This window comes from Salmo salar, chromosome 14 (assembly GCF_965601325.2).
Source record: "Salmo salar chromosome 14, fSalSal1, whole genome shotgun sequence".
Classification (NCBI taxonomy): domain Eukaryota; kingdom Metazoa; phylum Chordata; class Actinopteri; order Salmoniformes; family Salmonidae; genus Salmo; species Salmo salar.
The window spans coordinates 38,646,567-38,670,000 of record NC_138304.1 but is presented as its reverse complement, the minus strand read 5'-3'; the positions used below and the strand labels follow the sequence as shown (position 1 = coordinate 38,670,000).

The 23,434-nt window shown below is 45.6% G+C and overlaps 1 protein-coding gene across 1 annotated transcript in view; it reads left to right on the top strand.

Moving 5' to 3' along the window:
* Window positions 1–23,212, top strand: part of LOC106569458 (ephrin type-A receptor 4) — a 72,311-nt gene extending 49,099 nt beyond the window's left edge. The window contains exons 6-18 of the mRNA XM_014140822.3: window positions 6,356–6,802; window positions 11,063–11,187; window positions 11,967–12,126; window positions 12,267–12,378; window positions 18,087–18,145; window positions 18,262–18,375; window positions 18,550–18,735; window positions 18,881–18,942; window positions 19,031–19,240; window positions 19,425–19,601; window positions 19,730–19,920; window positions 20,107–20,265; window positions 21,021–23,212. Of these exons, the coding sequence (XP_013996297.1) occupies window positions 6,356–6,802; window positions 11,063–11,187; window positions 11,967–12,126; window positions 12,267–12,378; window positions 18,087–18,145; window positions 18,262–18,375; window positions 18,550–18,735; window positions 18,881–18,942; window positions 19,031–19,240; window positions 19,425–19,601; window positions 19,730–19,920; window positions 20,107–20,265; window positions 21,021–21,150 (2,132 nt within the window). The 3' untranslated portion in view covers window positions 21,151–23,212. The remainder of the gene's footprint in view (window positions 1–6,355; window positions 6,803–11,062; window positions 11,188–11,966; window positions 12,127–12,266; window positions 12,379–18,086; window positions 18,146–18,261; window positions 18,376–18,549; window positions 18,736–18,880; window positions 18,943–19,030; window positions 19,241–19,424; window positions 19,602–19,729; window positions 19,921–20,106; window positions 20,266–21,020) is intronic.
* The last annotated feature ends 222 nt before the right edge of the window (window positions 23,213–23,434 follow it).

The following is a 23,434-nucleotide window of genomic DNA, read 5'->3' as shown; positions in this document are numbered from 1 at the left end:
AACTGCGACTTGGCCAAGATAAAGCAAAGCAGTGTGACACAGACAACAACACAGAGTTACACATGGAGTAAACAATAAACAAGCCAATAACACAATAAACAAGTCAATGACACAGTAGATAAAAAGAAAGTCTATATACAGTGTGTGCAAAAAGCATGAGGAGGGAGGCAATAAATAGGCCATAGGAGCGAATAATTACAATTTAGCAGATTAACACTGGAGTGATAAATGAGCATATGATGATGTGCAAGTAGAAATACTGGTGTGCAAAAGAGCAGAAAAGTAAATAAAATAAAAACAGAATGGGGATGAGGTAGGTAGATTGGGTGGGAAATTTACAGATGGACTATGTACAGCTGCAGCGATCGGTTAGCAGTTCAGGTAGCTGATGTTTAAAGTTGGTGAGGGAAATAAAAGTCTCCAACTTCAGCGATTTTGTTATTTTATTTTTAGAATTTTTTTTGTTGATTTTTTGATTTTTTTGCAATACGTTCCAGTCACTGACAGCAGAGAACTGGAAGGAAAGGCAGCCAAATGAGGTGGTGGCTTTGGGGATGATCAGTGAGATATACCTGCTGGAACGTGTGCTACGGGTGGGTGTTGTTATCGTGACCAGTGAACTGAGATAAGGCGGAGCTTTACCTAGCATTGACTTATAGATGACCGGGTGCCAGTGGGTCTGGCGACGAATATGTAGCGCGAGCCAGCCGACTAGAGCATACAGGTCGCAGTGGTGGGTGGTATAAGGTGATTTGTTAACAAAACAGATGGCACTGTGATAGACTGCATCCAGTTTGCTGAGTAGAGTGATGGAAGCTATTTTGTAGATGACATCGCCAAAGTCGAGGATCGGTAGGATAGTCAGTTTTACTTGGGTAAGTTTGGCAGCGTGAGTGAAGGAGGCTTTGTTGCGAAATAGAAAGCCGTTTCTAGATTTCATTTTGGATTGGAGATGTTTAATATGAGTCTGGAAGGAGAGTTTACAGTCTAGCCAGACACCTAGGTATTTATAGTTGTCCACATATTCTAGGTCGGAACCATCCAGGGTGGTGATGCTAGTCGGGCGGGCTGGTGCGGGCAGCGAATGGTTGAAAAGCATACATTTGGTTTTACTAGCGTTTAAGAGCAGTTGGAGGCCACGGAAGGAGTGTTGTATGGCATTGAAGCTCGTTTGGAGGTTTGTTAGCACAGTGTCCAAGGAAGGGCCAGAAGTATACAGAATGGTGTCGCCCGCAGCAAGAGTGACATCATTGATATATACAGAGAAAAGAGTCGGCCCGAGAATTGAACCCTGTGGTACCCCCATAGAGACTGCCAGAGGTTCGGACAACATGCCCTCCGATTTGACACACTGAACTCTGTCTGCAAAGTAGTTGGTGAACCAGGCGAGGCAGTCATTAGAAAAACCAAGGCTATTGAATCTGCCGATAAGAATACGGTGATTGACAGAGTCGAAAGCCTTGGCCAGGTCGATGAAGATGGCTGCACAGTACTGTCTTTTATCGATGGCGGTTATGATGTTGTTTAGAACCTTGAGCGTGGCTGAGGTGCATCCGTGACTGGCTCGGAAACCGGATTGCACAGCGGAGAAGGTACGGTGGGATTCGAAATGGTCAGTGATCTGTTTATTAACTTGGCTTTCGAAGACTTTAGACAGGCAGGGCAGGATGGAAATACGTCTCTAACAGTTTGGGTCTAGGGTGTCACCCCTTTGAAGAGGGGGATGACCACGGCAGCTTTCCAATTATTTAGGGGCTTCATAGCAAAGGGTGTGAATACATACAGTGGGGGGAAAAAGTATTTGATCCCCTGCTGATTTTATACTTTTGCCCACTGACAAAGAAAGGATGAGTCTATAATTTTAATGGTAGGTTTATTTGAACAGTGAGAGACAGAATAACAACAAAAAATCCAGAAAAACGCATGTCAGAAATGTTAGAAATTGATTTGCATTTTAATGAGGGAAATAAGTATTTGACCCCCTCTCAATCAGAAAGATTTCTGGCTCCCAGGTGTCTTTTAGACAGGTAACGAGCTGAGATTAAGAGCACACTCTTAAAGGGAGTGCTCCTAACCGCAGCTTGTTACCTGTAAAAAAGACACCTGTTGTAACGCCCTGGCCATAGAGAGGGGTTTTTTGTTCTTTATTTTGGTTAGGCCAAGGTGTTACATTGGGTGGGCGTTCTATGTTCCTTTTTCTATGTTTTTGTATTTCTTTGTTTTGGGCCGTGTGTGGCTCCCAATCAGGCACAGCTGAAGCTCGTTGTTGCTGATTGGGAGTCACACATAAGGAGCATGTTTTTCCTATGGGTTTTGTGGGTAATTGTTTCTGTTAGTGTTTTGCACCTGACAGGACTGTTTGGCTGTTGGTTTTCTTGTTTTGTTTTATATAGTGTTCTTTCTGTTATTAAATTTATGATGAACACTAACTCCGCTGCACCTTGGTCTACTCTCTCTCTCACGACGGCCGTTACAGAATTACCCACCAAAAACGGACCAAGCAGCGGAGTAAGGAGCAGCACAAGGAGGACTATAGGAAGCAGTGCGTTCGGGAGGTCATGGCATCCTGGTCGCTGGAGGTGTTGGAGTCCAGGATTGACTGGACATGGGATCAATTATTTGACCACTGCAACAACCTGCCGAGGGAGAGCGACGGACACGGGAGGCAGCCCCAAGACATTTTTTTGGGGGGGGGCACACGGGGAGATTGGCGGAGTCAGGCGGTAGACCTGAGCCAACTCCCCGTGCTTACCGGAAGCAGCGTGGTACTGGTAAGACACCATGTTATGCTGTGGAGCGCACGGTGTCCCCAGTGCGCGTTCAAAGCCCAGTGTGCTACATATCAGCCCCCCGCAAGTGCCATGCGAGTGCAGGCATCGAGCCAGGGCGGATGGTGCCAGCTCAGCGCGTCTGGTCTCCAGTGCGCCTCCTCGGTCCAGGTTATCCTGCGCCGGCGTTGCGTACTGTGTCTCCAGAGCGCTGGGAGGGTCCAGTTCGCCCAATGCCTGCTCTCCGCCCGTGCCGGGCCAAAGTGGGCATTCAGCCTGGAGTATGGGTAAAGAGCGTCTGTACCAGAACTCCAGTGCTCCCCCACAGCCCGGTTTATCCTGTGCCTCCTCCTCGGACCAGGCCTCCAGTGGGTCTCCCCATCCTGGTCCGTCCTGTGCCACCTCCCAGGACCAGGCCTCCAGTGGGTCTCCCCATCCTGGTCCGTCCTGTGCCACCTCCCAGGACCAGGCCTCCAGTGGGTCTCCCCATCCTGGTCCGTCCTGTGCCACCTCCCAGGACCAGGCCTCCAGTGGGTCTCCCCATCCTGGTCAGTCCTGTGCCTGCTCCACGGACCAGGTCTCCAGTGGGTCTCCCCATCCTGGTCCGTCCTGTGCCACCTCCCAGGACTAGGCCTCCAGTTGGTCTCGCCAGTCCGGAGCCGCCAGAGCTGCCCGCCAGTCCGGAGCCGCCAGAGCTGCCCGCCAGTCCGGAGCCGCCAGAGCCGCCCGCCAGTCCGGAGCCGCCAGAGCCGCCCGCCAGTCCGGAGCCGCCAGAGCCGCCCGCCAGTCCGGAGCCGCCAGAGCCGCCCGCCAGTCCGGAGCCGCCAGAGCCGCCCGCCAGTCCGGAGCCGCCAGAGCCGCCCGCCAGTCAGGAGCCGCCAGAGCCGCCCGCCAGACAGGAGCCGCCAGAGCAGCCCGCCAGTCAGGAGCCGCCAGAGCCGCCCGCCTGTCCGGAGCCGCCCGCCTGTCCGGAGCTGCAAGAGCCGCCCGCCTGTCCGGAGCCCGCCCGCCTGTCCGGAGCCGCCAGAGCCGCCCGCCTGTCCAGAGCCGCCCGCCAGACAGGAGCCGCCAGAGCAGCCCGCCAGTCAGGAGCCGCCAGAGCCGCCCGCCTGTCCGGAGCTGCAAGAGCCGCCCGCCTGTCCGGAGCCCGCCCGCCTGTCCGGAGCCGCCAGAGCCGCCCGCCTGTCCAGAGCCGCCCACCTGTCCAGAGCAGTCAGAGCCGCCCCCCAGCCCGGTGAGTCCTGTGCCTGTGCCCAGGGCCAGGCCTCCATCATGTCTCCCCAGCCTGGTGAATCCTGGGCCAGAGCCGCCCGCCAGCCCGGGAGCCGCCGGAGCCACCAGAGCCGCCCGCCAGACTGGTGAGTCCTGTGCCTGCGCCCAGGGCCAGGCCTCCTTCATATCTCCCCAGCCTGGTAAATCCTGGGTCAGTGCCGCCGGAGCCGCCAGGGACGCCCGCTAGCCGGGCGCAGCGATCGCCGCCCACCAGCCTGGCGCAACCAGGGTTGCCCGCCAGCCAGGCGCAACCATCACCGCCCGCCAGCCGGGGGCGGTCAGGGTCGCCCACCAGACCTTCGGCGCGGCCAGGTGCGCCACCTAAGAGGGCGACACCGAGGGGGGAGCAGAGGCCACGTCCCGCACCTGAGCCGCCGCCGTAGGAAGGCCCACCCGGACCCTCCCCTTCAATGTCAGGTTTTGCGGCCGGAGTCCGCACCTTGGGGGGGTACTGTAATGCCCTGGCCATAGAGAGGGGTTTTTTGTTCTTTATTTTGGTTAGGCCAGGGTGTTACATTGGGTGGGCGTTCTATGTTCCTTTTTCTATGTTTTTGTATTTCTTTGTTTTGGGCCGTGTGTGGCTCCCAATCAGGCACAGCTGAAGCTCATTGTTGCTGATTGGGAGTCACACATAAGGAGCAGGTTTTTACTTTGGGTTTTGTGGGTAATTGTTTCGGTTAGTGTTTTGCACCTGACAGGACTGTTTGGCTGTCGGTTTTCTTGTTTTGTTTCATATAGTGTTCTTTCTGTTATTAAATTTATGATGAACACTAACTTCGCTGCACCTTGGTCTACTCTCTCTCACGACGGCCGTTACACCTGTCCACAGAAGCAATCAATCAATCAGATTCCAAACTCTCCACCATGGCCAAGACCAAAGAGCTCTCCAAGGATGTCAGGGACAAGATTGTAGACCTACACAAGGCTGGAATGGGCTACAAGACCATCGCCAAGCAGCTTGGTGAGAAGGTGACAACATTTGGTGCGATTATTCGCAAATGGAAGAAACACAAAAGAACTGTCAATATCCCTCGGCCTGGGGCTCCATGCAAGATCTCACCTCGTGGAGTTGCAATGATCATGAGAACGGTGAGGAATCAGCCCAGAACTACACAGGAGGATCTTGTCAATGATCTCAAGGCAGCCGTGACCATAGTCACCAAGAAAACAATTGGTAACAAACTACGCCGTGAAGGACTGAAATCCTGCAGCGCCCGCAAGGTCCCCCTGCTCAAGAAAGCACATATACATGCCCGTCTGAAGTTTGAATGATTCAGAGGACAACTGGGTGAAAGTGTTGTGGTCAGATGAGACCAAAATGGAGCTCTTTGGCATCAACTCAACTCGCCGTGTTTGGAGGAGGAGGAATGCTGCCTATGACCCCAAGAACACTATCTCCACCGTCAAACATGGAGGTGGAAACATTATGCTTTGGGGGTGTTTTTCTGCTAAAGGGACAGGACAACTTCACCGCATCAAAGGGACGATGGACGGGGCCATGTACCGTCAAATCTTGGGTGAGAACCTCCTTCCCTTAGCCAGGGCATTGAAAATGGTTTGTGGATTGGTATTCCAGCATGACAATGACCCAAAACACACGGCCAAGGCAACAAAGGAGTGGCTCAAGAAGTGCATTAAGGTCCTGGAGTGGCCTAGCCTGTCTCCAGACCTTAATCCCATAGAAAATCTGTGGAGGGAGCTGAAGGTTCGAGTTGCCAAACGTCAGCCTCGAAACCTTAATGACTTGGAGAAGATCTGCAAAGAGGAGTGGGACAAAATCCCTCCTGAGATGTGTGCAAACCTGGTGGCCAACTACAAGAAACGTCTGACCTCTGTGATTGCCAACAAGGGTTTTGCCACCAAGTACTAAGTCATGTTTTGCAGAGGGGTCAAATACTTATTTTCCTCATTAAAATGCAAATCATTTTATAACATTTTTGACATGCGTTTTTCTGGATTTTTTTGTTGTTGTTATTCTGTCTCTCACTGTTCAAATACACCTACCATTAAAATTATAGACTGATCATTTCTTTGTCAGTGGGCAAACATACAAAATCAGCAGTGGATCAAATACTTTTTTCCCCCACTGTATGCACACACCATTTTTTCGTTTTAAATTTTTTAGAATTTTATGGAACAAGTCTTTTTTTTCACTTCACCAATTTGGACTATTTAAATAAAAATCAATTTAAATTACAGGTTGTAACGCAACAAAATACTAAAAACGCCAAGGGTGAATTATTTTGCAAGGCACTGTATGTAACCATAACCACAATATTATTTCTAACTCAACCTCCCTGTCCTATTTATCCCAGAACCCCCCTCTGCTCCACAGCAGCTGATCTCAGAGGTCAACGAGACATCAGTGGTTCTAGAGTGGAGCGCCCCCCTCAGGCTTGGAGGGAGAACTGACATCAGATACAGTGTGGACTGCCTGCTCTGCCACGGTCCTGAGAGTTACCCTGGGAGTCAAACCGGGAATCAAACTCAGATTGGGAGTTCGTCTGGGAGTGAACTTGGAGAGGCTGGTAGCCTTGGGGGTCCTGACGGGCCTCTTGGGGCCCAGCTCTGCCTGCCCTGCGGCCCAGACGTCCTCTTCTCCCCCCAGCAGAGCAGCCTGGGGGCCACCAGAGTGTGTGTGAGCGAGCTGCAGGCACACACACGCTACACCTTCACCATCCGCGCCCGCAACGGGGTTTCCCAAGGCCACACTGCAGGGGCAAGAGAGAGTGTGTCTGTCACTCTTACCACCAACCAGGCCGGTGAGTTTGTGTGTGTGTGAGAGAGTTTAGAAGTAAGTGGAGGGCGAGTGTATGTGTGTTTTAAGAGGCCCTGCAGGACTGTTTATTCCATGTCTGTTTGAGAGTTTCTGAAGCGGGTTGGTTTAATTGGATTTAGTGTTTGTCTCCTCTCTCAAGGAGTGACTTGTTTCAGTAACATAAACATAATACCACAGTGGAGTCGTCATGTAATTGGTTTAGGTTGATGTTTAGATGCCTCAGTAACACAATGTTTGTCTATTGCTCCTCTTACTGTGTGTGTGTGTGTGTGTGTGTGTGTGTGTGTGTGTGTGTGTGTGTGTGTGTGTGTGTGTGTGTGTGGAAAATGCTGAGTGATGTAGAGTAAGTAAATGAGTGTAGAATAGTTTATTTCTGCTACAAACTCAGTAAACAGTGTGAGAAAGAAAGATAGAGGTTGCATCCTTTGTTAGTTTTACTTATTATCAGTCGACTAAAACACTGGACAATTTTAGTCTAGTTTTAGTCACAGCCATTTTAGTCACATAATGGTCTTTTTTTCCCTATTAAATAATTAATATTAGGCTACCTCTAACTTCCATCATGTGCACATTCACATAGCCTTGTCCAACTAGCCCTACTATCCCCTGATATACCTTAGCTGGCAACATTGATATTGTGGCAGATTCTGACCACTGCAGCCATAATTAACCGTATAGGCTATTAAAAACAAAAAACGAGTTTTAAGTGAGAAGTAGGCATTTGTCTGAAGCCGAAAAAGAAGGAAATTCACATGACCACCACAATGCCTATTCCACCCATGCTCTACCAAGGTTTTCCAGCACACAGCTTTGACCAACTACAGTAGTTATGTTGGTATTGTACTTCAAACTATGTGGAGGCAGGTTGCTTAGTATTCAAACCTTCTCAAACAGCCTAATTCATACTCTTATAGGAGGTTCTCCCACAATAATGTGATTTGTACCACATACAAGTTAAAGTATTAGATTCTTCTCACATCACACTATTCCCATTCCACTACCTTTTCAAGCTTTTTGAATTATATGATAACAAGCTTTGCTATTATACTTACAAGACCATCATGCTTGATTCAGCGAGCTGTTTTGTCTTGTACTAATGTAGTGCCTGCCTGTATTTCCTTTTGATTTAGCAATACTTGTTATTGAGAAATATTTTTTGGTCAGTAGGTGCCCAACATAACACCAGGTGGTGTGTTGGACACAGTCATTCATATATAGAGGTCTATAGAGCCTGTATGCATTCCTGATTTCTGCAACCGTTAGCTAACCTGTGTAATATTGACATAAGCTCAGAAAAACTTGTTTTGCAAACATGGTACTGTTTTATCAATTGCTGTGCGGATGAATAGGCAGTTTATTACCTCTTTGAAATTGAATATGTAGCTTAAAGTTGTGTGCATTTGTATGTCTTTTTGCAATAAATCTGGTGATGCGAGAATAATACACATTTACAATAGGCCTATATCTAAAAATACATACAGCCTAATGATATATACAGTTGAAGTCGGAAGTTTACATACACTTAGGTTGGAGTCATTAAAACTTGTTTTTCAACCACTCCACAAATTTCTTGTTAACAAACTATAGTTTTAGCAAGTCGGTTAGGACATCTACTTTGTGCATGACACAAATATTTTTTTTTCTCCAACAATTGTTTACAGACAGATTATTTCACTTATAATTCACTGAATGACAATTCCAGTGGGTCAGAAGTTTACATACAATAAGTTGACTGTGCCTTTAAACAGCTTGGAAAATTCCAGAAAATTATGTCATGGCTTTAGAAGCTTCTGATAGGCTAATTGACATCATTTAAGTCAATTGGAGGTGTACCTGTGGACGTATTTCAAGGCCTACCTTCAAACTCAGTGCCTCTTTGCTTGACATCATGGGAAAATCAAAAGAAATCAGCCAAGACCGCAGAAAAAAAATTGTAGACCTCCACAAGTCTGGTTCATCCTTGGGAGCAATTTCCAAATCCCTGAAGGTACCACGTTCGTCTGTACAAACAATAGTACGCAAGTTTAAACACCATAGAACCACGCAGCTGTCATACAGCTCAGGAAGGTGGCGCGTTCTGTCTCCTAGAGATGAACGTACTTTGGTGCGAAAAGTGCAAATCAATCCCAGAACAACAGCAATGGATCTTGTGAAGATGCTGGAGGAACAAGGACAAAGCCACTGCTCCAAAACATACATAAAAAAGCCAGACTATGGTTTGTAACTGCATATAGGGACAAAGATCGTACTTTTTGGAGAAATGTCCTTTGGTCTGATGAAACAAAAATAGAACTGTTTGGTCATAATGACCATCGTTATGTTTGGAGGAAAAAGGGGGATGCTTGCAAGATGAAGATCACCATCCCAACCGTGATGCACAGGGTGTGGCAGCATCATGTTGTGGGGCTGCTTTGCTGCAGGAGGGGCTGGTGCACTTCACAAAATAGATGGCTTCATGAGGAAGGGAAATTATGTGGATATATTGAAGCAACATCTCAAGACATCAGTCAGGAAGTTAAAGCTTGGTCGCAAATGGGTCTTCCAAATGGACAATGACCCCAAGCATACATGCAAAATGGCTTAAGGACAACAAAGTCAATGTATTGGAGTGGCCATCACAAAGCCCTGACCTCAGTCCCATAGAAAATTTGTGGGCAGAACTGAAAAAGTGTGTGCGATCAAGGAGGCCTACAAACCTGACTCAGTTACACCAGCTCTGTCAGGAGGAATGGGGCAAAATTCACCCAACTTATTGTGGGAAGCTTGTGGAAGGCTACCTGAAACGTTTGACCCAAGGTAAACAATTTAAAGGCATTGCTACCAAATACTAATTGAGTGAATGTAAACTTCTGACCCACTGCGAATTTGATAAAATAAATCAAAGCTGAAATAAATAATTCTCTCTACCATTATTCTGACATTTCACATAATTAAAATAAAGTGGTGATCCTAACTGACCTAAGACAGGGAATTTTTACCTGGATTAAATGTCAGGAATTGTTAAACTGATGTTTTTGGCTGAGGTGTATGTAAACTTCCGACTTCAACTGTGTGTGTTTGTGTGCGTGTTCTGGGAGAAGGTCTGCTCATTTGACAACTTCTCTTTACAGTTAGGAGGACTGTAAAGTTTCACGAGGTGTTTCATTTTATCTTCTTCGGGAGTGTGAGTCAGATGAGGTGTCTGTGTGTTTTACTGTATTTAAAATGTGTGTGTCTGTGTGTAACACAATCCACTCAGTCTAGTATTTTCTGTGCAATATTAAATGTAAAATGTCTTTGAGTCACAGATAGCGGTAGACACACCTACTTTAACTGACTGATGGAAGTGTGTTGTCTTCTTGTATAGTATATCATCACCTACTGGGTGCTAAAATAGTAGTATGGGAACTAACCAGAGTCAGTCAATACTCATACACTCTGAAATTACAATTTCAGTATCATAAATACAGAAAGTCACATAGACCAGTGACATAACTCTCTTCTCCTGAAGGTCAATATGCCAGAGTGATTACCACAATAATACTGGGACATGGGGGGAAGAGGAAGACGATATTAGAGGGATAGAAAGGGTGTGGATAGATAATGATAGAGGGATAGAAAGGGAGGGGACAGACATTGATAGTTATAGAAAGACAGAATGAAAAGAGGTGAGACAGGCCGCAACCTGTTTCCTAGACAAAGGTGCCATGTCATCCAGGACTCCATTTGGTGAATTGGGTCGTTGTGATTGCCATCCAACATTAAGTGATGCAGTTCTTTCCTGTCAACCCTGTAGCTTGAAGCATTTTTCTATGCATTTGTTATGCCATTGTGTCTTAGCTATTCTGATAAACCATTCAAGACCGTTCAATAGAATGTAGAAGCCATGGGCCTTCCGAGTGACGCAGTGGTCTAAGGCACTACATCGCAGTGCTAGAGGCTTCGCTACAGACCTAGGTTTGATCCCAGGCTGTATCACAACCGGCCGTGATCAGGAGTCCCATAGGGCGGCACATAATTGGCCCAGCATTGTCCAGGTTTGGCCGGGGGGGGCTTTACTTGGCTCATCGCGCTCTAGCGACTCCTTGTGGCGGACCGGGTGCCTGCAGGCTGACCCCAGTCGTCAGTTGAACAGTGTTTCCTCCGACACATTGGTGCAGCTGGATTCCGGGTTAAGCAGGCGGTTGTTAAGAAGTGTTCATTCTTCAACTTGTGTACCCCTCTTTCTCTCCTCTCTCTCTCACTCTCGCACTCTCTCACATAGCTCCCTCCCCAGTCACGTCCATCCAGGCCAGTGATGTCACCAGGCACGATGTGTCATTGGCATGGCAACAGCCCGACCGGGCCAATGGGGTCATCCTTGAGTACGAGGTCAAGTACTACGAGAAGGTAAGGTGTCTCGTGGGAACCGCGGTTCAGAAATCAGATATCCTATGGAAACCTATTGTAACTGTGTGTTATGTGTATCTGTGAGTGTATACGTTTTCACCTGCTTCAACTGTTATCAATAGACCTATAAAATAACCAATAAACTATCGTCAAAGCTTTCCTTGTGTTTGACACAGAAAATGATAGAGGGAGAAATGGAGCAGGTTGACATGTATTGTCATGAGTCTTGTCCTGGAGGCAGAACTGAGTGTACAAATTCATGAAAACAAAAATATATTTTTTGTTCTTAATTTAAGTTTAGGGTTAGGCTTTAGGGTTAGCAGTGTGGTTAGGGTTAAAATGCTGTGCCAGCTAGTGACCACTGCAGAGCTGCCTCCAGAACAAGATTCATTACACAAAACGCTAACCTGCAGAAATGGAGGGAGAGATAATACGAGATAAAATATGTTGGGAGAGAAAAAGAGAGAGAGTTTGAGTCAATGAAGATAAGAGATGGGCAAGCTGTGGGAGGGATTTGTGACTGTGTGGCAATGTTTCCTTGCTTGAATGGTTTTGTGATTATAGGCCATAGGGAGAGGGATTTCCCTCCAGACCCACACAGAAAACATTGTTCTGCAACTTCAAGTTACATTTTAGAATCATGTTCTCATCACTTACCCATTTTCTTTTTGCTTGCCAATTATAATGGGTTGTATTTTAGTATGATGTACTGTATATTGGAACGCTTCATATAGTGGACATTGACACAACCCTCACTTCTTTTCCTCCTATCCAATCAGAATCAGAAGGAGAGGTCCTACCGCATTATGAAGACGGCATCCCGTAGTGCTGATATCACTGGACTGAACCCACTCACTGTGTACGTATTTCACGTGCGCGCTCGCACCGCCGCCGGATACGGAGAGTTCAGCGCCCCCTTTGAGTTTTCCACCAAATCAGGTACAACACTATGTTCTATTATTTTATATTATATTATATTTGTCTATTTTATAGAGCAAGGGATATTGATAAAAAAACATGTACCTGTTTTTGAATGAAAACTTCCTGGTTTGTGACCTGTTGTCTCCTCCCCCTGTCAGATCCCTTGCCTCTGATTGGTAATGCCGCTAACTCCACCCTTCTCCTACTGTCAATCAGTGGGGGTGTGGTTCTACTGCTCATCTCTACCACAGTCTTCATCATCAGCCACAGGTACACACACACACACACACACACACACACACACACACACACACACACAGCCGCAGGTAAACACACATACAGTGTGTCCTAAAGGAGACAGTATGTCCTAAAGGAGACAATATGTATGATGGCACCAGGAGGAGATGGCTGCCATATTACAGGCTCCTAACCAATTGTGCTATTGTGTGTGTTTTTTGTAACTTATTGTGTACATAATGTTTCTGCCACTGTCTCTTATGACCGAAAAGAGCTTCTGGATATCAGGACAGCGATTACTCACCTCGTACTGGACCAAGATTTTTTTCCTTTAACGAGTTGGACGCGAAGGATTTACTTCAGACACCCGACAAGGCCCAAATCCCCGTCATTCGTATGAAGAAGAGACGGAGATATCGGTGACGAAGGTCGGGGTGCCTTGTAAGTACGGCTAGTGAGTAATCCCCCTCTACCATCAGTCCTATTAGCCAACGTGCAATCATTGGGTAACAAAATGGATGAGCTCCGATCAAGATTATCTTACCAACGGGACATTAAAAACTGTAATATCTTATGTTTCACCGAGTCGTGGCTGAACGACAACATGGATAACATACAGCTAGCTTGGTTTTCGGTCCATCAGGAAGATAGAACAGCTGCATCCGGTAAGACACAGGGTGGCAGTCTGTCTATTTGTAAATAACAGCTGGTGCACGAAATCTAATATTAAGGAAATCTCAAGATTTTGCTCACCTGAGGTAGAGTATCTCATGATAAGCTGAAACCACACTATTTACCAAGAGAGTTCTCATCTATATCTTTTGTAGCTGTCTATTTATCACCACAAACCGATGCTGGCACTAAGACGGCACTCAACGAGCTCTATAAGGCAATAAGCAAACAAGAAAATGCTCATCCAGAGGCGGCGCTCCTAGTGGCCGGGGACTTTAATGCATGGAAACTTAAATTTGTTTTACCTAATTTTTACCAGCATGTTAAATGTGCAACCAGAGGGAAAGAAATTCTAGACCACCTTTACTCCACACACAGAGACGCGTACAAAGCTCTCCCTCGCCCTCAATTTGGCAAATCTGACCATAACTCTAACCTCCTGATTCCTGCTTAAAGCAAAACTGAAGCAGGAAGTACCAGTAACTCGCTCAATAAGGAAGTGGTCAGATAACGAGGATGCTAAGCTACAGGACTGTTTTGCTAGGACAGACTGGAATATGTTCCGGGATTCTTCTAATGGCATTGAGGACTACATCACATCAGTCACTGGCTTCATCAATAAGTGCATCGATGACGTCGTCCCCACAGTGACCGTACGTACATACCGCAAACAGAAGCCATGGATTACAGGCAACATCCGCACTAAGCTAAAGGGTAAAGCTGCCGCTTTCAAGGAGTGGGACTCTAACCCAGACACTTATAAGAAATCCCACTATGCCCTCTGACCAACCATCAAACAGGCAAACGTCAATACAGGACTAAGATTGAATTGTACTACACCGGCTCTGACGCTTGTTGGATGTGGCAGGGCTTGCAAACTATAACAGACTACAAAGGGAAGCACAGCCGCGAGTTGCCTAGTGACACAAGCCTATCAGACGAGCTAAATAACTTCTATGCTCGCTTCGAGGCAAGCAACACTGAAGCATACATGAGAGCATCAGCTGTTCCGGGCGACTATCCGTAGCCCATGTAAAACAGGTTAACATTCACAAGGCCACAGGGCCAGACAGATTACCAGGATGTGTACTCTGAGCATGCGCTGACAAACTGGCAAGTGTCTTCACTGACATTTTCAACCTGTCCCTGACCGAGTCTATAATACCAACATGTTTCAAACAGACCACCATAGTCCCTGTGCCCAAGAACACCAACCTGCCTAAATGACTACCAAACCATAGCACTCATGTCTGCAGCCATGAAGTGCTTTGAAAGGCTGGTCATGTCTCACATCAACACCATTATCCCTGAAATCCTAGACCCACTACAATTTGCATACCACCCCAAAATATCCACAGATGATGCAATCTCTATGGCACTCCGCACTGCCCTTTCCCACCTGGACAAAAGGAACACCTACGTGAGAATTGACTATAGCTGAGCGTTCAACACCATAGTGCCCTGGGACTTAACACCTCCCTCTGCAACTGGATCCTAGACCTCCTGACGGACAGCCCCCAGGTAGTAGGGGTAGGTAACAACACCTCTGCCACGCTGATCCTCAGCACGGGGGCCCCTCAGGTGCTTGCTCAGTACCCTCCTGTACTCTCTGTTCATGACTGCATGGCCAAGCACAACTCCAACACCATCATTAAGTTTGCCGACAACACAACAGTGGTAGGCCTGATCACCAACAACGATGAGACAGCCTATAAGGAGGAGGTCAGATACCTGGCAGTGTTGTGCAAGGATAACAACCTCTCCCTCAATGTGAGCAAGACAAAGGAGATGATTGTGGACTACAGGACAAGGAGGACCGAACACGCCCCCATTCTCATCGACAGAGCTGTAGTGGAGCAGGTTGAGCTTCAAGTTCCTTGGTGTCCCCATCACCAACAAACTTTCATGGTCCAAACACACCAAGAGAGTTGTGAAGAGGGCACGACAACGCCTATTCCCCCTCAGGAGAATGGAAAGATTTGTTATGGGTCCTCAGATCCTCAAAGTTCTACAGCTGCACCATCGAGAGCATCCTGACTGATTGCATCACCACCTGGCATGGCAACTGCTTGGCCTCCGACCCTAAGGCACTACAGAGGGTAGTGTGTTTGGCCCAGTACATCACTGGGGCCAAGGTTCCTGCCATCCAGGACCTCTATACCAGGCAGTGTCAGAGGAAGGCCTCTGGAGGGCCGAGCACAAGAAATTTCCAGCGACTCCAGCCAGCCTAGTCATAGACTGTTCTCTCTGCTACCGCACGGCAAGTGGTAACGGAGCACTAAGTCTAGGTTCAAAAGGCTTCTAAACAGCTTCTACCCGCAAGCCATAAGACTCCTGAACAGCTAATCAAATGGCTACCCGGACTATTTGCATTGACCTCCACCCCCATTTTTACTCTGCTGCTACTCTCTGTTTATTACCCATGCATAGTCACTTTACCTCTACCTACATGTACACTACCGTTCAAAAGTTTGGGGTCACATCGAATTGTCATTGTTTTCCATGAAAACATACATGAAATGAGTTTCAAAATGAATAGGAAATATAAGACGTTGAACAAGGTTATAAATAATGATTTTTAATTGAAATAATAATTGTGTCCTTCAAACTTTGCTTTCGTCAAAGAATCCTTCATTTGCAGCAATTACAGCCTTGGGCATTCTAGTTGTCAATTTGTTGAGGTAATCTGAAGAGATTTCACCCCATGCTTTCTGAAGCACCTCCCACAAGCTGGTTTGGCTTGATGGGCACTTCTTACATACCATACGGTCAAACTGCTCCCACAACAGCTCAATACAGTTTAGATCCGGTGACTGTGCTGGCCACTCCATTATAGACAGAATACCAGCTGACTGCTTCTTCCCTAAATAGTTCTTGCAGAGTTTGGAGCTGTTCTTTGGTTCATTGTCCTGTTGTAGGAGGAAATTGGCTCCAATTAAGCGCCGTCCACAGGGTATGGCATGGCGTTGCAAAATAGAGTGATAGCCTTCCTTCTTCAAGATCCCTTTTACCCTGTACAAATCTCCTACTTTACCATCACCAAAGCACCCCCAGACCATCACATTGCTTCTACCATGCTTGACAGATGGCGTCAAGCACTCCTCCAGCATCTTTTCATTTTTTCTGCATCTCACGAATGTTTCTTTGTGATCCGAACACCTCAAACTTAGATTTGTCTGTCCATAACACTTTTTTCCAATCTTCCTCTGTCCAGTGTCTGTGTTCTTTTGCCCATCTTAATCTTTTATTTTTATTGGCCAGTCTGAGATATGGCTTTTTTTTTGCAACTCTGATTGGAAGGCCAGCATCCTGGAGTCACCTCTTCACTGTTGACATAGAGACTGGTGTTTTGCAGGTACTATTTAATGAAGCTACCAGTTGAGTACTTGTGAGGCGTCTGTTTCTTAAACTAGATACTCTGATGTACTTGTCCTCTTGCTCAGTTGTGCACCGGGGCCTCCCAATCCTCTTTCTATTCTGGTTAGAGCTAGTTTGCGCTGTTCTGTGAAGGGAGTAGTACACAGCGTTGTATGAGATCTTCAGTTTCTTGCCAATTTCTCGCATGGAATAGCCTTCATTTCTCAGAACAAGAATAGACTGAGTTTCAGAAGAAAGTTCTTTGTTTCTGGCCATTTTGAGCCTGTAATCGAACCCAGAAATGCTGATGCTCCAGATACTCAACTAGTCTAAAGAAGGCCAGTTTTATTGCTTCTTTAATCAGAACAACCGTTTTCAGCTGTGCTAACATAATTGCAAAAGTGTTTTCTAATGATCAATTAGCCTTTTAAAATTATAAACTTGGATTAGCTAACACAACGTGCCATTGGAACACAGGAGTGATGGTTGCTGATAATGGGCCTCTGTACGCCTATGTAGATATTCCATTAAAAAATAAGCCGTTTCCAGTTACAATAGTCATTTACAACATTAACAATGTCTACACTGTATTTCTGATCAATTTGATGTTATTTTAATGGAGAAAACATTTGCTTTTCTTCCAAAAACAAGGACATTTATAAGTGGCCCCAAACTTTTGAAAGGTAGTGTACCTATTACCTCAATTACCTCGACTAACCGGTGCCCCCGCACATTGACTCTGTACCGGTACCCCCTGTATATAACCTTGCTACAGTTATTTTATTGTTGCTCCTTAATTATTTCTTATTTTTCTTATTTTTGATTTGTATTTTTTCTTATTTTTTACTTCAGTTCATTTTAGTAAATACTTTCTTAACACTTCTTTAAACTGCATTGTTGGTTAAGGGCTTGTAAGTTAGCATTTCACTAAGGTCTACAGCTGTTGTATTCGGCGCATCTGACAAATAACATTTGATTTGATTTGTCCTAAAAGAGACGGTGTTTCCTGAAGGCCTGATTGCTCACCATGTAATCCCCTTGTCCCTGATTTTATCATTAGTGTCCACAAAAACACAGCCCCTGTATCAACTTCCCCTTGCCTCCACACACACACACACACACACACACACACACACACACACACACACACACACACACACACACACACACACACACACACACACCCACACAACCTCTCCCTTAGGCTGCTTTATACTGAGAGTGGCTCTCAGGACTAAGGTGTCACGCGCGTGCACACACACATAAGTCACTATTCTCCCTCCATCCCCCTCTCCTTCTTCCTAAGTCACTATTCTCCCTCCATCCCCCTCTCCTTCTTCCTAAGTCACTATTCTCCCTCCATCCTCTTCTCCTTCTTCCTAAGTCACTATTCTCCCTCCATCCCCCTCTCCTTCTTCCTAAGTCACTATTCTCCCTCCATCCCCCTCTCCTTCTTCCTAAGTCACTATTCTCCCTCCATCCCCCTCTCCTTCTTCCTAAGTCACTATTCTCCCTCCATCCCCCTCTCCTTCTTCCTAAGTCACTATTCTCCCTCCATCCCCCTCTCCTTCTTCCTAAGTCACTATTCTGCCTCCATCCTCTTCTCCTTCTTCCTAAGTCACTGTTCTCCCTCCATCCCCCTCTCCTTCTTCTACCTAGCGAGCTGTGTTCTGTTCCCTTCACTACTTCATCCTCTACCTCTGTTATTTCAGGAGTGGACAATACAGCAAAGCTAAGCAGGACTTAGAGGAGGAAAAACATTTAAACCCAGGTAAGACCACACACACACAAACAAACATGGCCGAGCACATACTCATGTGGGCATCCCTGCATCCCTTCCTTTATTTTCTCAAACCATCTCCCTTCCCTCCCCCTCTCCATCTGAAGGTGTGAGGATTTACGTGGACCCCTTCACCTATGAGGACCCGGACCAGGCTGTCCATGAGTTTGCCAAAGAGATTGACGCCTCCAACATACACATAGAGAAAGTCATTGGCATCGGTAAGGGAGCCTGACGCACACGCTCACAGTAAAGTGTGTGTGTGTGTGTGTGTGTGTGTTGTAGGTGAGTTTGGGGAGGTGTGTAGTTATTGATATTGTGTTTATCTATGTGTGTTGTAAATGAGTTTGGGGAGCTGTGTAGTTATTTATACTGTGTGTCTGTGTGTGTTGTAGGTGAGTTTGGGGAGGTGTGTAGTGGCCGTCTGCGGCTCCAGGGGAAGAGAGAGATCTACGTGGCCATAAAGAGTCTGAAGGCAGGATACGCTGACAAACAGAGGCGGGACTTCCTCTCTGAGGCCAGCATCATGGGACAGTTCGACCACCCAAACATCATCAGACTGGAGGGTGTGGTCACACGATGTGAGCGATTGACAGCTACTTTGACCAATCTAAGCAGAGATTTACAGGTTCTTTCTTCATTTATGAAGTAAAAGCAGGGAACCCAAAACTGATCTTTGTGGAACTCCACCCTGGCTTAATCGCTGCTTGTTTGTCTCCTGTTCAGGTAAACCAGTGATGATCATCACAGAGTACATGGAGAATGGATCCCTCAACACCTTCCTCAGGGTAAGAAGGAGAATGAGAGAGAGTCTGTGTCTTTCTGTGTTCATACTGTAAATTCTATTCTAATGTCTATATTGTCTCTCTCCGTTAGAAACACGACGGTCAGTTCACAGTGATCCAGCTGGTGGGCATGCTGCGTGGCATCGTGTCGGGCATGAAGTACCTGTCTGACATGAGCTACGTTCACCGAGACCTGGCCGCCCGCAACATCCTGGTCAACAGCAACCTGGTGTGTAAGGTGTCTGACTTCGGCCTGTCACGAGTACTGGAGGATGAGTCTGAGGCAGCATACACCACACGGGTAAGAACACAGAAACACAGGAAAGAACATAGAACCTAAACATGCATATTACTTGTCTGGAGTAATGATTTATTATGCAAGATAAGGTTTCAATGATTGTTAGATCACTCATCTTTTAAATGTGAGTCCTTAGCACCTGTGGATGCAAATTTCTCATTTTCTCATTCTCTTCCATGTGTTACAGGAGGTGACCGGGACGTACCACTCTCCAGGGGGGAAGATCCCCATCAGATGGACTGCTCCAGAGGCCATCGCCTACAGGAAGTTCACTCCAGCCTCTGACACATGGAGCTATGGCGTGGTCATGTGGGAGGTGATGTCATATGGAGAACGGCCATATTGGGACATGAGTAACCAGGATGTAAGCGTGTGTTAACTCAAAAACAGGACATTCGCCTGAATGTAAGACAGAAACTAAGTTGAGCAGTTAGACAAAGTTAGTTAAATATGCTTTCTTACCCACTTGATCCCTATCTCCCCTCTCTCTAGGTGATAAAAGCGATAGATGAGGGTTACCGTCTGCCCCCACCTATGGACTGTCCAGTTTGTCTGCACCAACTGATGTTAGACTGCTGGCAGAGAGACAGAATACACAGACCCAGTTTCACGCAGATCCTCAACATTCTGGATAAACTCATCCGCAACCCAACCACCACACTGAGGAGGACAGGAGGAGAGAGGTGTACACACACACACACACACACACACACACACACACACACACACACACACACACACACACACACACACACACACACACACACACACACAGAAGAAACCATGTCTTTCATTGCAGGCCCTTTTAATGTTTTTTCAGCATAACATGGACTCACTGTAACTCATTCTTTCTTTCTATCTCTGTGCAGGCCTGTTCCCACTCTGTTGGAGCCTGTAGGAGGTCCAGAGTTTGTTTCAGTGTGGTCAGTCGAATACTGGCTCCAGGCTATAGGGATGGACATGTACAGAGACACCCTCACAGCTGCTGGATACACCAGTCCTGACAGCCTGCTAACCCTCACACAGCAGTGAGTGGGTTTCTCTCTATCTCTCTCTCTCTCTCTGTCTCTCGCTCTCTGTCTCTCCTGCTCCCTCTCTCTCAATTCAATTCAAGGGGCTGTATTGGCATGGGGAAACATATGTTAACATTGCCAAAGCAAGTGAAGTAGACAAAAGTGAAATATACAAAAGTGAAATAAACAATAAAAATGAACAGTAAACATTACACTCACAGAAGTTCCAAAAGATTAAAGGCATTACAAATGTCATATTATGTATATATACAGTGTTGTAACAATGTGCCAATGGATAAAGTACAAAAGGGAAAATAAATAAATATAAATATTGGTTGTATTTACAATGGTGTTTGTTCTTCACTGGTTGCCCTTTTCTTGTGGCAACAGGTCACAAATATTGCTGCTGTGAGGGCACACTGTGGTATTTCACACAGTAGATATGGGAGTTTATCAAAATTGGGTTTGTTTTTTGGAATTCTTTGTGGATCTGTGTAATCTGAGGGAAATATGTGTCTCTAATATGGTCATACAATTGGCAGGAGGTTAGGAAGTGCAGCGTTGTTTCCACCTCATTTTGTGGGTAGTGTGCACATAGCCTGTCTTCTCTTGAGAGCCAGGTCTGCCTACGGCGGCCTTTCTCAGTAGTCTCTCTCTGTCTCTCCTATTCTCTTTCTCTCTTTCTCTCTCTCTCTGTCTTTTTGTGTGTCCGTGTGCATGCTCTGTTCAACTCCCAACATGCCTAATTGTGTGTTGTACTATGTTTACAGGGACATGGCCAGTATAGGAATCGTCACACCATCACACCAGGACCAGATCCTTGCCAGTGTGCAGCAGGTATTGCTGTCCCACATGCAACAAATACAGGAACAGGTGCAGGACAGTATGGTTCCCGTATGAGCCAGTGAATGGATATAAAACAGAAACAGACATTTGTTTTAATGAATTCCATTTACATCATCCATGCACTTTAGATTGAGATTTTCACAAGGAATAACGTCAACAAACAAACCCTACAACAGAAAATATGAACAGAGGAGAGAAAAGAGGCACTTTTATAAACCATATAACCTTTGAACTATGCCCTGAGGATTGACCTGAGGCTGAAGAAGCTGTTGAAGAGGTTCCCTGTGTGTTTCACGTGGAACCAACGGAACTTTCCGTCTCTTGTTCTGTTTACTTTTTGTACATATGTGTCTGTGTAAAAAAAGAAATTAAACTGCTTATTTTATTTTTTTGGTGACGCTGACACAACACTGTCTGTCACAGTCATCCTGACTTTTAAGTCATGTGCGAAACGTTTCTGTAGTTTGTTTAGAGTTCGGCTGGGCAATATGGCCTAAAAATCATATCTTGATTATTATTTTTTTCATATTTATGGGTGATTCACGATATATAAATTTTTTAAATGTTTTCTCTAAATAAGCGTCGTTGAATATACATAAAGGTAAAATACACTACATTTCACTAATTATTGTATTATTTTATCAAAATAGTTTAACTTTCTTTTTTTGCAATAATCACTGATATGGCTTTCAGGTCTGTCTATGAAAATGCAATTTTTGTTACAAATGTAATAACTAGAAGCATGCATAATGCACATTCAATAATAATGACTAACTTCTTGTAGAAGGCTTTACAGAAGATTAGAAACAATCTCTCAAGCACCAGTCCACGTCCTAGTGAGTAGCCAGCTAATCTTTATATTTAACATTTTGCCAACTTGGATTTATTTGCTAGTTTACAAGGCAAAACAGTTGAATTGTTATCGCCTCCCATTGTTAGGGCAGAGACATGAGCATCTTGTCATTAGATACAGATCTCTGGTGTAAATGGGAAGGTGCACACAGCACCGACGGAACAAAGGAGACGAGACCAAAAAGACAACATGAGAACAAGCGGATATAAGAATGTTATTAAAAAAATAAAAATAAAAACTTATATATATCGCGCAAAAACATGAATTCAAATGAATTTGATATATTTCCCAGCCCTAGTTCAGAGTGGTGCCAATGTTTTCTGTTCAGATAAACTTTTGTTTTTGATCTCCACTACACAAACAGAATATATCTCTCCAATTTACCACATATGCATTTCAGGACCACACTACTCCAACTCCCATAACCACTAAGGAGTAGTCCATCCATTTCAGGACCACACTACTCCAACTCCCATAACCACTAAGGAGTAGTCCATCCATTTCAGGACCACACTACTCCAACTCCCATAACCACTAAGGAGTAGTCCATCCATTGAACTTTGTTGACAAGTACTAATAATTCATCAACAAGGACTTGTAAGTTTATAGTGAAGCAGAGTTCAATGAATAAAACCAGGAGTTGAATGTCCACCAAGTATGGCCTAAGGCATTTCATATCACTACGATAGTCTATATTTTGTCATTGTGTAAATGTGCTGTTTATCATATCTGAACCGTGACAGAATGTTGTCAAATTTTCAGCTGGTAGAGGAGAGATGTTTAGAGATGTCTATCTGCAACATTTGAAGGATGTCTGAAAGTCAACAGAAACTTAAAGGACAAGCTGAGAAAGTGTAGTTCTGAAGCATCATGCTCTGTGTGTGTGCGTGTGTGTTTGTGTGTGTGTGTGTGTGCGTGCGTGCGTGCGTGTCTTTGAGGACCAGTTTTGGATACGCAAAGCCAGGAAGATGGGGAGGAGAGTGTTATGTGATAGAATTTATTGTGCCAAGCTCTCAATGCCTTTTTTATTGAGGATGAACACACTAACAATGGTTTTAGCAGTTTTATCTAGTCAACGATTAGTATATACTGTAGGTATTCTATGTCTTTGTGAATGTAATTGTTTGAAAATGAATTCAGGTACATGAAGCATTTCATTCTATTTATAGTCTTCTAATTATCTGGGTTGTTAATTGTAAAATAGGAATATGGAAAATGACTGACTGACATATTGCATTGTAATAAATGTCCAAACTGAGATGAGCTGCTTCTGTCAGAACCTATTTTTGCCACAGATGCGGCAGAGTGTGTGTGACTGGGAAGTGTGTGTGTGTTTGTGTGTATGTAACGAAGTGAAGAGTGTTCACTAGTATGTTCTGGCCAGCGGCGGCAAAGCCAGGTGGATTCAAGTGAAGGGTGCTGGGAGGCGTTCTGTTAAAACGTTCAGTGGTGTGGAGAGTGCCATCTGCTAAACACACACTGTGA